Source organism: Diplotaxodon limnothrissa, linkage group LG18, assembly GCF_057381915.1.
Source record: "Diplotaxodon limnothrissa isolate DT_005_m linkage group LG18, D_limnothrissa_male_GT1.1, whole genome shotgun sequence".
Classification (NCBI taxonomy): domain Eukaryota; kingdom Metazoa; phylum Chordata; class Actinopteri; order Cichliformes; family Cichlidae; genus Diplotaxodon; species Diplotaxodon limnothrissa.
In genome coordinates, this window is record NC_140613.1 from 11,551,526 (window position 1) to 11,565,672 (window position 14,147).

Below are 14,147 nucleotides of genomic sequence, written 5' to 3' on the forward strand. Positions count from 1 at the left end.
CGGTTTCTTTGACTTTAATCGTTCATTACTCTTTCAACTAGATGCAGAAAGATCTAATCACCTGCCTGAGTCTGCTGCTGAACAGGAAGTGCTGCTGTTACAGTAACGTAGGAGCACAGAAAACGTATAAATATATTGGTAACCACGGCAGGCTTTATTTATGTTTGTAGGCACACCTGCAAATACATATATTACACCAAGGAAGATGCTTTTAATTTAAAACATTAAATTGTTATGTTTTGTTTTATTTTATTTAACTGGCCAAGACAGTAATGCAAGAGATTTAAATAAAAATTTGCTTAAAATTGGCTTATTACACATGTCATATGCCATCAAACCAAACGGCAAGCCACTGCACAAAATGTAGTTTCCCAACTAATGGGTGGATCAAAGGCAGGATTTTATCAGATGTCTCCAGAGCCTTCAGCTCCTGAAGGGTTACTGCATGAGCAAGGAGAAGTCTATTTGGACGATTTCTTAGTGTTTCCCAAACCAGACAAGTTTCACACAAGCTAAAGAACTTTCTCTCCTATCCAGAAAAAAACAAAGATCAAGACACCAGAACAGCACACGGAAAGTGAAACATCATCTTCACAATAAAAGAAAAGGGTGAAGATATCTGTCAGAGGCCACTCCACGGCTTTAGTGAAACTTATCTGTTGGACCCAAAGCCAAATAAGACAGGACACAAATAAAACGGTGTGTAACAGATGGAAATAATCTAAAGCTCGCCTTAAGCTGCAAATCCTTAGAATTTGCGGTTTTATTTTGAAAATATGGAATAACTTATAGGGAAAATCTCACCTAAGTCTAACCTTTAATAAAACTGGAACAGGCTTCTGTACCCTAATTACTGTAGCTCCTTACAGGCAGAACAACAAAATATAAAACGCTCTAATATAGCTTCCACCATTTCTCTTCCATGTATTTAGGAACCTTATTTAAAATTGCTACAGCTTGATCTTCTTAATAAGGAGCTGCAAATATGTCTTTGTCCACTTTCACAAATTTTTGATTAGGCGTCCTCTTTCACCAGCGGAACTACTTTGGTTCTTTACTAGTGGTTATTGGGCTAATAAACTGACTTTTCCTGGACACCACTATAGGTTTAGCTTATGGCATGTTAGTGAACGCATGAATTTGATTTCACAATATTTTTTACAAGTAATTCGTAAAGTAGCGCATAAAATGATGGATGTACCTGTGACATTTGTGGCCTGAGATTGATCTCCTTTAGGTTGATAGTGTGGGGTCTTAGGTTGTTGAGTAGCTGGCACAGCAGCACCCCGTCCCGCAGGGTTTGCGCCAGGTCGAACACCTGCGCCGTGTCCGCAGTTACCCGGTGGTTCGCAGGCAGCACGTTGCAGCTGATCAGCCACATCGCACATTGCCTCCAATACTCCATGTTGGCGAAGAGCGGAATAAACCGCAGGCCAATGTTAAATTTAAAAACTTTGTCCGCTTATGAAGTCTGTGCACGGCATGGGGAAGAAGCTGCGTCCTGAGCCATCCTCATGTCTCTTCAAACTCCAGCATCGCCTCTGGAGGACAGACGAGCCGCTACAACTTATGAAAGCTGCACAGATGGGGGTGGCTGTTCTGAAACCCCCTGTGTTTGAGTGAACTTCCTCTTCCTTATTTTGTAATCTTTCCGTTCCTAAGCGTCTTATTTTGCTTGTTTGTTTGTTTGTTTTCTTAGTTATGTCCCCTTATTTATGAAAAGAGTCATGTGCAGAATTTTACGAAAAAAAGCTGTGGAAAATCAGGTCTTTGTAAGGCGTCTGTGCTTTTAACACATGAGCAATTGTTTAATCATACGTCTGTGCAGAAATGTTCTCCTGTTCGCCACATCTTTGTGAAAGAACATTGATTCACCTTTTTTTTAAACTGTAATTTCTCTACTAAAGTTGCAGGCAACGGATAAAAATATTCTTATTTACTCATAGATTTGCTGGTTTCTTTGTATTTGAGGAACTGTCAGTGATCATTCGCATGTTTCAATTAGAGCAAGGGGCAAATCACTTGAAACAGATTTAGTTCTTCTGCCACCATAAACACCACTTGAAAAGTCAGACGACCGCAGTCAGTGCCCTATACTGGCCAGACGGCTATGCACTGATATAGGGAACAATATAAAAAGACGTGGCTTCCATTGTGCATCAAAAGTATTGGTAGGAAATTTGTCAGAACTCAATAAGCATGCGTGCAGTTATCAAGGATCGCGATTTTTATGCCGTGATAACGCCAGAGCATTTTACAACAACCTGTAGGGGGCGCCAGAAACGTACAAGCTTTCTTCAAAATCATTGTGGATTACAGCCTACTCGACATAATTGTCATTTTATGACAGTTGTGTTATTTGTAAGCCCGGGCTTTGTGGACACATATCCCTTGGCCTTATAGGTGAAAACCAAAAAGGTCCCAAAATTAAAAAGTCCCAATCAGCCACATGCACTGAAGTTCCCCTACCCAGAAGACTTGGAAATTTAAGGCTACCATGATGGATTGAGTCTAATTTACATTATGTGGAAAATTTAATATGGATAAACTGAGCAACATACACTCAACAGTCGCCTCACAACAGGCATCTCGGTGAACTGTATAAATGAATGAATACGCTTGTGCTAGTAGTATCATCGTTAGACTGAACTTGGATCATTGCAGTCTTTGTTCTGTGCTCTAAAGAATCACATGTAAGTAAGTGTGTGAATGAGTGTTTGGGGGGGGGGGGGGGGGGGGTGTTCAGTGGTTTGTTAGGCTATTAATATGACCTTGTAGCCTCCGGTGTTATTCTTGCTGTTTGCAATTGGTCTTGACCTTAATAACCTTTACATTTTGTTCAATAGAAAAACATTTAAATGAAATAATTAAACATTTGCAATTTCTTTTCAGTGTTTTGCAAATTCTGCGTTTTGCTGATGTTCAATAAATTAAATGTTCACTTGAATTAAATATAAACTAATTTTAAGTATTATTAATGTGTTCTTATTTTTATTATCATCATCAATGTTATTATTATTATTATTATTATTATTATTATTATTATTATTATTATTATTATTATTACTGTTGCGGAGGAAAAGAAGCGTTGATATGAAATATAACTTGTTCTCATCCACTAGCTTGTATTGTATTGCTGGCTTTTTTAAAGATAATCTCACTTTGTGTGCTGTAGAAGAGATTCTGCCTGTTTCTTGTACTGTAATTAGTCAATATGACCCATCCCAGTGGTCTCAGCAACTACAGGACAAAGGTTTTTGCGCATATCGTCTTGTTCATACTATTATTACTATTATTATTATTATTATTATTATTATTATTATTATTATTATTATTATTATTATTGTCGTTGTTGATGCCGATGGTTAATCTCTGCGTACCAAACTTCCGGTAGAAAAAAAAACATGCGAGCACGAAACCGGAAATGTAACTAGAAAAAAAAAGAAAAAAAGAAAAAGCTGAACCGTCAAAACATAAACAGAGCAGGCAATCTTATGTGAACGCAGCTAGCTCGCAATATAGTCTGACTTTTCAAAAAAGCTTTATGCACGCATTCCTCATGTCGTGTGTTTTTCGTCATAGAGTTCCTAGTCAAGGCACTTAGCTCATTTGCTGAGTAGCGAGGTGGAGCAAATAAATCTGCAATAAAGATTAAGACTAAACTAAGAAGTACGCCTCGTCGGGCCTTCGACTACAGGTAACGCTAGCTGTGCTAGTTAGCGAGTATAAGCAATGCTAGCCGCTTGTTTGCATTTTGACCAGTAGCTGGTTAGTTGTGCAGCACAACTTAGAAAACTGTGTTTTAGTTTCGACATTTGTTAGCCTCGAGTTTGCTAGGTAGCATTAGCTTATGGTAATAACTGTCAGGCAGTCAAGCAGTTCTTTTATACAGGACAATACATAGTTAAATATCACAAAGCAAAACAGGCCCGTGATTCGGCTAACAAACGACTTCGTTTGTTTATATCTTTACATGCAGCGGTGTATAGCTTGTAAAATTAGCCAGACTGTTAGTTTGGAAGCTACGGGGCTAACAGGTAACTTGTACCCTATTGCAAATAGTGTCAAGTCGCTATTTGGCAAGAGCTTATCAAATGAAAGCCGTGGCGTCGCCTCGTTTATAGCACACAAACTATCCAGTCTGATTTTGAGTAGTTGTCAATGCACCATTAATTTTGTTTTTGTGTCCAACACGAGGTTGTACCTCGGGTCGACGCAGGACTTCACAGATACAATGGCTGAGGCTGACGGCAAATCCACGGTGCTTAACGGTAAAACAAGTCAGTTTATATACTAATGACAGCAGTGCATGGTGTCATACTCCGCAGCAGTCATCAGAGTTCATCAGAGAAAATGTTTGGCTTCAATAGGTGGCTCTGAAGAAAAGGAGCCTGGAGAAGACCGACACAAAGAGGGGGATGCCTCTGGAAGCAAAGAGGGGCAAACACAGTCTTCCTCTCTAAATGGTAACTCTTATAGTTTTAGTATGGTGGAAAAATTTCATAATGAGTTTTTCCTACTATATATGACTAACCATCTACATATTTGTCTTTTTCTTTATGTATTTTATGAATCTCCCTATGTGACAGTGTTGCTTTAACCTTATATTGGGCGTTTCTATTTCCATAGCTCCCAAAGAAACAGCCGAAGCATCTGGAGACAAATCTATGCCAGATGTAGAAGGAGAGACGGGCACAACCAGGGAGGGAGAAGAGGATGAAGATACAGACAGCATGGACGGCAGCGGCCTCTACTCTTTAACTGAGGATGGTGAAAGGGAGAGCGAGGGAGGAAGGCGAGAGAAGGCCAAAGAAAAAGATGGTGGGAAAAGGGCAGCTAGAAAGAGAAACAGACCTGGCGGCGGCACTAACCACTCCTCAAGTTCAGATGATGATGACGACGACGATGATGATGATGAAGAAGAACAGAAAGATGATGATGACGACGACGATGATGATGAAGCTATGGAGGCATGGCTCGGGGCAGAGCTCCGTGACATGCGTGGTCCTGTGTGGCGGGCGGTACCCTCGCTGCGCTCCAGAGAGATCGGCAGGGACTCACACCAGTTTGTGAGGCGCGTGTGTGGGGCTCGTGGCCTCGTGCAAAGGCTGGAGCTCCAAGGCCGATTAGAGAGGCATACAGGTTGTGTCAACACATTGCATTTCAATCCATCAGGCACACGCCTGGCATCAGGCAGCGATGACCTGCGTGTGGTGATCTGGGACTGGGCCATCCGTCGTGCTGAACTGGAGTTTGACAGTGGACACAAGAGCAATGTCTTTCAGGTAAAACACAAAAATAGGACTACGGTAGAGGTTCATTATTAGTTAGTCCTTTAGTTATTTTTCCAAATAAATGTTAGTAATAGTAATGTGTTAGTGTTCAATACAGCAGAAGGAAAAATCTGTGGGGGTTTTTTAATGTTCTAAAAACTTCAGTTTCCTTCAAGAGTTAATAAGATGATGTTTAAATTATTGAGTAGTTTTTTAATATTCTCTTCTTCTCTTATTTGATTGTTTGTTGTTGAGACAAAATAAGTAGCTTTCTGGGACTTTTTCTTATAAGAAGCTATAATCATTATACCACAGAAACAGTGATAAAAAAGTAGAATGTGGAAACAAGACTAAGTTAGAGACAAGCAGTAAATTGCTATTTGATGATTTATTTATTGTTTTTATTATTTTATAATAATCCATTATTAAAAAAAACCAAACTTACAAGACAGATTGAAGTGACTAATTCATGAGCATAATTTAATCAAGTTAAATTGTGGTTATAAAATGCATGATTGGGCTACCCCTGGCTTTAATTTAGGCAAAGTTCCTGCCTCACAGTGGGGACTCCACCTTGGCCATGTGTGCTCGTGATGGTCAGATCAGAGTGGCTGAGCTTTCTGCCACACAGCGCTGCAAGAACACGAAACGGGTTGCACAGCATAAAGGCGCTGCACACAAGGTCTGTGAGAGGAAATCTTTGTCCAGTGGTGTTTAAGACTCTTAGAGACAGCTGAATTGGTATCATATCAATTTTTTGTTTTGTATTTTTTAGCTGGCCCTTGAGCCAGATTCACCTTGCTCCTTTCTGTCAGCTGGAGAGGATGCTGTTGTATTTGGTATTGACTTGCGTCTAGACCGCCCTGCCAAGTAAGAGTCAAGATTTTTTATTATCATTATGTATTCACATAACTGAATTCTGTGCAATGGCTCTCAGCTAAGTACTATTAAGTTTCACATTCAGCTAGTTTTGTCACAGTGAGTGTAGAGTGAGACTTGCTGTGGATTGACAAAACTGTCTTGCGCACCATGTGAGCAAAACACATAAACAGATTAAAAATTTTTTTAGGTTGATCAGTGGTAATACTGGTGTTCTTTTGTGTCTCCTTGTATCTTTGTGGTAGTAAACTGGTGGTTGTAAAGGAGGGTGATAAAAAAGTGGGGCTGTACACCATCTTTGTGAACCCAGCAAAGACACACCACTTTGCTGTTGGCGGGAGAGATCAGTATGTGAGGTATGAACCAGGGAATAGTAAAAATGCTTTTTTCCCCACTCTAAAGAATCCATTATCATTGTGGTATGATACAATTTTGTCACTTAAATGTTATTCTTTGACTCTTTTTCTCTTCTGACAGTATTTTGTTTTCACTTTCTTTAGGATCTATGACCAGAGGAAGATTAATGAAAATGATAACAATGGTGTACTGAAAAAGTTTTGTCCCTCACATCTGGTATCCAGTGAGTCCAAAACCAACATAACCTGCCTTGTGTACAGTCACGATGGCACAGGTAAAATAAGTTTTCTCATTCTTTTCTTATTCTATTATGAACATTTTTAGAAATATTTCTTAAAAATAAGGACACAGACCCTTGATAATTCCTCGATCTAGTCTTTTTTTTTCTTTCCTTTTTTTTTTTTTAGTTCAAACCTCTTCCCTTCTTGTGTGATGTGATGCAACCACTGTGCAATCTCAGTGACATTGAAATAGAACTAGGAGTTAGCTCACTGACTGAAATTCTAGGATTTTTCTTCTTCTGAAATGTGTATCTTTTGTAGAAAACCAATAAGGTCAGATAAAGTGCCAATTACACCAATTTATCAACTTTTGGCTTGGCATATATAAATGATGTGTGCATAGTCAAAAGTTATGAAAGTCATGACTAACTTCTGCCTTTATTGCATTAAAGGAAATTAAGCAAATGGCTGTTTGACATTTTCTGTATGTCCAGAGCTCCTGGCTAGTTACAATGATGAAGACATCTACTTGTTTGACTCCGACCACAGTGATGGGGCAGACTATCTCAGGAGATATAAGGGTCACCGCAATAATGCCACAGGTACTACTTTTTAAAATTATTTTAAATAAGCTGTATAAGGTATAGACAACTCTACAAAATAAAGCTGTCAGCAGGTCATTTTTGAGTTTCTGGCATTGATATAATACCGTCCTCTTGCTCACAGTGAAGGGGGTGAATTTCTATGGGCCATGCAGTGAGTTTGTGGTCAGTGGCAGCGACTGTGGGCACATCTATCTATGGGACAAATACTCTGCTCGTATTGTCCAGTTTATGGAGGGAGACCGAGGAGGAGTGGTGAGTGGGAAAGTACCACAGATTTTTTTTGAATGAGACAACTTTGTAAGACCCTTTAGATCAGCGGTCCCCAACCCCCGGGCCTCGGACCGGTACCGGTCCGTGAGTCGTTTGGTACCGGGCCGCGATAGTTGAGGCTCAGGTCTGAAATGTATGGTTTTCAGGGTTTTTATCATTTTTCAGCGTTATTTTGTTATTGTTTTTATCGTTAACTCTGTGTTCCTGAGTCTTTTCGCGTGTGTTATGAATAAATCTTCTTTTTTTTTGGTACCGATACTAGTTTTATTTTGTTGTATTTATCCGCGACACCTTAAAGGCCGGTCCGTGAAAATATTGTCGGGCATAAACCGGTCCGTGGTGCAAAAAAGGTTGGGGACCGCTGCTTTAGATGTTGAAGGTTTCACTCCAATAACTTGTTTTTAGTAGCAATTTGCAGCATCAGACTTATGTATTTATACTTTTAAGTTTTCATTTTTATATATAAATTAGAACATCAATGTGTTATCTGCTGTACGTTTGACCTTTGAAAACCACAGGTGAACTGTTTGGAGCCACATCCACATCTGCCAGGTATGGCTACCAGTGGGCTGGATCATGACATCAAACTGTGGGCCCCCACAGCTGAAACCCCCACAGGACTCAAGGGTCTCAAAGAGGTATTGTATCCTGTTTTATTGTGTGAATTCAGACAAATGAATGCTTTACAATGATGTAATTGTGATATTGCAGATACTCACACAGATTTTTAATGAATCCAGTTTAAGATTTTATCTAAACTACTGAAAGTGAAAACGGAAGTAAATGTGCCCCAACACATTTGCCTGTTTGACTGTAAAACCTAATGTGTACAGACCTAATTTCATCTGTACAGTTGCTATTTATGTGAGAAGCCGACCGCTTGTGTGTTGTGTAACTCCACTTTGTCCACTCTGTGGGTAAAAAGTCCCCATTGTTTAGCATTAGAGGACCAACGTTGAAACATGGAAGCCTCACACCCAGAATGAAACAGATATGTTATAACTGTTTTATTTATTTATTTATTAGTCACTGTGATAATTGAAAATTTTCATCATACAGTACCTTTAGACCTTCCTTCCGGGAAATCTGACTGCATTGTTAGGCCGCTGCGTTTTTTTGTTTGGTCTGGAAGAGGCATTACACCAATTCTTTAGAAAGAGATCAGCAAATGACATTTACTTGGTTCACAAATGGTAATGAAGGATTTAACCTACTGTAATGGGTAGATGAATGTTGGCTAAACAACCAGTAACAAAACAGCTACTCTTGGTCTTAAATTAATTTCAGTGGTAATATAATTGTATTAAATCTTACTTTATAACATATACTCTCTTTGCATCAAGGACATGGACATGTTAGCTAATATTACACCCTCTCTGTCCTCCATATTCACACTCATTTTGTTTTGTTTGAGAAGGTAATGAAGAAAAACAAACGGGAGCGTGACGAGGACAGTGTGCGCCACGGCGATCAGTACGACACCCAGCTGTTGTGGTTCCTGATGAGACACATGAGAAACAGGAGACCTGCAAGGGTGAGATCTCAACAAGTCCAAAATTACTTTCTTTTTTGGGGGGTAGGGGTTGGACAGGGATTGACAGGGAAGAGTTAATATTTTTGAAAAAAGTTATGAAAAGTGTCTTTAGGGAAGCAATTTTCTAATACATCTATGTAATGTCTCTGCAAAAATAATGTTGTTGGAAGAAAATCTGAAAAAGTAACAATCCAATATGTTGAAAATGTTTCAGTTTTCTGAAAAGAACAGATGGGATGTTTTAGGGCTGTTCGATATAACGATATATATCGTTTGACGATATAAAAACATCTATCGTTTCATTTTACGCTATCGTTTGTTTCGTGGTGTCGCAAAATAAACTGTTTACGGCAATATTTTTTCATCGTTTTGATGGTCACTGTAGTGGCTATAATAATTTCTTAAAGTTCTCTCTTTCTCTTATATGTAATATAACCACGCTACGGACGGACAAGCGCCTGTTTTTATGCGTTGTGGTTAGCAACAACGATGGTAACAGCATCGCGTGTCCGCTTGTTTATGTTCCACATAAACCTTTCACAATAAAGCTCAAGATCCTGTTGAGACTTTTCAAAATGAACTGAATCACGTGAAAGAGCAGATTATTTACGGATGAGAAGTAAAAAAGAGCCGCCAGGTGCTAAAAAATAAACCTTAGACTCAAACGTTAGAACAGGCAACCCGCAGCACGCCGTGTAATAAATACAACTTATGTCTAAAAATGTATAGTTTCATGCATCGGTTAAAACACTCGACTCCGGGTGAAGGACGCGCAGCTGGAAACACTTCACGCAAGTCGAGTTGCCTGAGATTCACAGAATTTACAGGAAATGTTAAATTTTTGTGATTTATATTGTTATCGGGACGATGGAATTCTTATATCGGGATATGAGATTTTGGTCATATCGCACAGCCCTAGGATGTTTGCATGTGACTCATTTAACTTGCTCATTGTCACTTCTCTGGCTCAAATCCAGGCCCGCCGTGAGGGTGCAGATGCAGACACAGATGATTCTTGGAGTTCTCCAGATTCCTCAGATGAAGAGGACGGAGGTCCAGATCACGTCCAGTGCATGTCATCATGAGCCACACACATACATAAACACACACACACACATACATAAACACACACACATACATAAACACACTTTATTGCCCTTGAATTGATGCACATAGGCAAGCACTATTGACACACTGGCACATTCAAACACTGACGAGCCACAGACTTTTTTAACACACAAACACAGATAAACACACTTTACTTAAACATACTGTTGAAGCAGAGTGATAGTGACAGAGATGCTTAGCACCAGGTTTCTCAGCAGTTACGAGTGTGCATATGGCAACTACAGACACACTTCCAGAATCCCTTTCTAGTTTTGTTTTTTTGAGACTTTTTCAAAGAGGTGAGGTTAGTAACTGCTTTTACACCCCTATGAACCATTTGGAGGTCCTTGGCTGTCCATACATCAATTAAATGCTCTGTCTAGGCCCAGAATGATGTACTGTGTGTATATGGCAACATATACATCCAGCTTTAGGCAACCTGTAGTAAGCTATACATCACCAGCACACAATCCCCTTTCTCTTAGTAACACACCTCTTGCTTTTGACTTTTCTGTGTTGAGGTGGGGTTTATACACTCAAGCCATCCCCTAAATGTGACTTCCTTTAAGATTTGAACTTTGAGGGAGAGCCCAGCGGCCCCCGCTCCCAGTATCATACTGATTCTTAGGCTGTTAGCTCAAACAGCTGATTGCATCTATCACTTGTTTGCTCCCAGAGAAGTACTAACTCTCTACGTGCTGCATTATCCTACATGCTGCCCTCAGCCACTCCCTCCTCTCCTCCTTCCATCATCTGCCCCCATCACTACTGAGTGCACTTTGAATCAGGGATGCTTTAGTTTGAGAGACAGACAAAATGTGCACTGAGTGTGTGATAGGAAAATCCAGTTTAGGTTTTTTTTTTTTTTTTTTAATGTTTTTTTTTTTTTTCTGAGACGGGGGTGTTTTGCACTTAAGTGTTTCATGACTTGAGAAGAGGTGGTTTCCTTTGTTTTGACCAGCCTTTCCTCACCTCTTTCTTCCTCTTCCTCCCTCAGTCTCTATTTAGTTCGCCTCTCAGTGATCACAGAAATTGAGAGGTAGAAGGTGTTCAGCATATGTGTAGGAATTAAGGACTGATTTGGGGCTCTGTTGGGGAATTTGTCATTTTAAAGAGCCAGAAACGACCTGGATTAATTGCAGTTGAAACACTGCCTAAGCGCCAATAGAGATGGGAGTGATAAAGGGCTGCAGATGTTTATGTGGTTCCTTAAAGAAATTTGGACATTAACTTTCATTTTCTTGCCATGAATCTTGAACAAGGGAGAAATGGCTAGCCTGGTTCAGTCCACATAGCAGCACATTTGAATCTCTCCACTTATTACATTTTATGTTTGTTTAAGCTGTATGACAATCTTAATTGTCACTGAGGATGGTGGAGAGTAACCAGAAAGGAAGTTTTCTAGGCTTTGAGATTTGGCTTAAAAAATTGACATACAGTGTTATAACTTAGTGCTTATTAGTTGGTTTGGTTATCTCTGGACAGACCCAGCCTAGCCACATCCCTGGGTTGCATCCCCTTTGTATAAAACAATGCTAAGTACCTGATGGTGTTAGCTTCACATTTAGTATATTTAATAAGCCTGACCAATGTATCATCTAGCTTATGGCAAGAACAACGACAAAAGAAAAGGTTTAAAATGAATTCCACCTGAGCCAGGTCAGGTGTTAGCAGCCAGCACATCACTCCTGTCTCTGTGCTGTGTTGACAGCAGCTCAAAGATGAGGATGGGGGGGAGGAGCAGAGTCAATATGCTTGCCAGTCATTTGTTGTGTGAGAGCGATAAAAGTCCAGCTTTTCTCATTTTCTATGAGAACTGTAGTTAGTTGAATTTATATGTATATATATAAATATATATTAAAACTGTAAAAAAAGAAAAAAGAAAAAAAAAGACTTTAGCAAATGCTGTTCGACTTCAGAAAAAAATGTCAGAACATTTGATTGGTAATGATCCAGAGGTTTATATTCTATATGAGGACAAAATACTTTTAAATCCAGAGAAAAACATGTCTTGACATGACCATTTTCTGTTTTTTTTCCTCTTCTTATGACATCTGTTATAAACAGAACTGCTATCATTTCAAGTATTGACTTTTTCTTTTTTTCTTCCCAGAGAAACAAAAAGCAGTGTTTCCTTTCTAGATATCAATCCATGATTTGAGACAGTTCTATCCAGATGTTCCCACTGGCTATTTTGGGTATCTTGTATACATATTACAGCTTTTGATGAACAGTTTTTTCCCCACCACTGCCTAATATTGCGTTCTACCAGTTCAGTTGGAAATAAGTACGATTCGTGCAATAAACAAAAACAGTGCTCTTGATGTTGTCATTTTATGGTCTCATTCTTTTGCATTTGTTAAAACACTTGCTTGCCCTATTGTGTGTGTTTAAAATGTTGTCATTGGATTTGCAGAGACCTTTCTTGTGTGTCTTGTGGTAGCAAACTGGTGGTTGTAAAGGAGGGTGATTAAAAAAAACAGTGGGGCTGTACACCAGCTTTGTGAACCCAGCAAAGACACACAGAGACCTGTTTAGGTTTTGAATGTTTCAATCACTATTGCTCTTTTTTTAAACTGTCTCATTTAAATGTTCACTGCTAAGGTTTACTAATTTCTAATGATGTACTCATCCACTTCATTGATGCTCGGTCAAATATGAAAATAACACAGACAATCTAAAATATCATCACTTTGACTCTCATATTCAGGTAAATTGGTCCATGGCTCCATAGATTTTAGAAGGGCATAAAACATGATTGTAGTACAATCATGAATATCATGCTGTTTATTAACAGATTGATTTTTAAATTGCCATTAATGTTGCTAAAATATGAAAAATTGTAACTGATAATGAATCTTAAACAGTTTGCAAAAAATAAGATGCACAGAGGACAGAATTATAAGCCTGCCTTTGAAAAATTTATGTTAAACAGAGAATTTCTTTTAAACACAACTTTTCCAAACATACTAGATGTGTTTTTTTTTTTTTGTAGGAAGACAAAGTGAGGACCTAGACCATATTTGCTGACTCAAAGATCTTTCAGACTCCTAAGATATCCTCTTTTCTTCATGATTTTTTTCTACATTGATGAGATTCCCAGCTACGGACCAGGGCTGCCTCCAGAACTTTTTCATAGGGGTGGCCACTAAAAATATTGGGGTAGCACAGCAATAACAGAATTTCCAGTTTTCTTATGCTGTTGTCAAATATACTTAAAACAGATAGCAAAAAAAGAGAAAGAAAATAATTCTGTCTACTTAATTTCCTGTTATTAAAGTTGATATCACTGAAAATACATACATATGAAAACCAAATATAATTTTTAATCCATAAAAACCTGTTTTCATAGATTGATTGTAGCGTGTCTTCCTCTCTTTTGTACCCAAGTTTATTAAAATTAGTACCAACATAGACAGTGTTGCCAGAGGAGGGTGGGGGGAGCTAGCAAATTTTAGGGGGGTGGTCAGTGCCTGTCATTTAGCCGGAGATTTGCAGCAACTAAGGAATGTTTCCAGCACCTCGTTTAATCTATACCATGAAAAACTGAGGCAGTGGTAGGTGAGTGTATATACAGTTGCTTGCGAGACTGCTGATTTCCATCTGTAATTGTAATCTGTTATTATTATATGTTATTATAATTGCTGAATTCCATTTAGCTGCTGCAGTCTCAGGTTTCATGCTGTTTAGGCTGTATTCTAATAGAGCTCAGTTATTGTTTATAGGTTTCTCCTACAAAGAGAATGACAATTCCTCCAGTTTAATTAATGGAATTGCATTTTTCTTCCATATGTAGCCAGTTTGCACAACAATCAAAGCCCTCTGCTGTCTAATGTATAATTTGGGATTCTGGTGTGAGGGTTCAGTACTGAGGTAAGTAGCCCTGAGCAGAAAGCATTGA

General features: G+C 38.9%; 2 protein-coding genes across 5 annotated transcripts in view; one reads left to right on the forward strand and one right to left on the reverse strand.

The window, feature by feature from the left end:
* LOC146613152 (guanine nucleotide exchange factor VAV3-like) overlaps nt 1–1,437 on the reverse strand; it is a 47,919-nt gene extending 46,482 nt beyond the window's left edge. For all 4 annotated transcript variants that reach the window (XM_085376994.1, XM_085376993.1, XM_085376991.1 and 1 more), the window contains exon 1: nt 1,202–1,437. In XM_085376994.1, the coding sequence (XP_085233120.1) occupies nt 1,202–1,405 (204 nt within the window). In that variant the 5' untranslated portion in view covers nt 1,406–1,437. The remainder of the gene's footprint in view (nt 1–1,201) is intronic.
* A 2,026-nt stretch (nt 1,438–3,463) lies between these two features.
* On the forward strand, nt 3,464–12,582 carry dcaf8 (DDB1 and CUL4 associated factor 8). The gene is made up of 13 exons (XM_085378111.1): nt 3,464–3,697; nt 4,198–4,271; nt 4,371–4,466; nt 4,630–5,285; nt 5,815–5,955; nt 6,049–6,143; nt 6,398–6,508; nt 6,653–6,783; nt 7,225–7,332; nt 7,457–7,587; nt 8,124–8,243; nt 9,023–9,139; nt 10,117–12,582. The coding sequence occupies exons 2-13, from the start codon at nt 4,235–4,237 to the stop codon at nt 10,222–10,224; spliced, it is 1,851 nt and encodes a 616-aa protein (XP_085234237.1). The 5' UTR covers nt 3,464–3,697; nt 4,198–4,234; the 3' UTR covers nt 10,225–12,582.
* Nucleotides 12,583–14,147: the final 1,565 nt, after the last annotated feature.

What these genes read in the sequence shown, in the direction of transcription:
- dcaf8 (XM_085378111.1), top strand. Translation starts at nt 4,235, where the DNA reads ATGGCTGAGGCTGACGGCAAATCCACGGTGCTTAACG. An exon ending in GGGAGAGATCAGTATGTGAG is followed by an intron (nt 6,509 to 6,652) that starts GTATGAACCAGG and finishes CACTTTCTTTAG; the next exon opens with GATCTATGACCAGAGGAAGA. An exon ending in GACTCAAGGGTCTCAAAGAG is followed by an intron (nt 8,244 to 9,022) that starts GTATTGTATCCT and finishes TTGTTTGAGAAG; the next exon opens with GTAATGAAGAAAAACAAACG.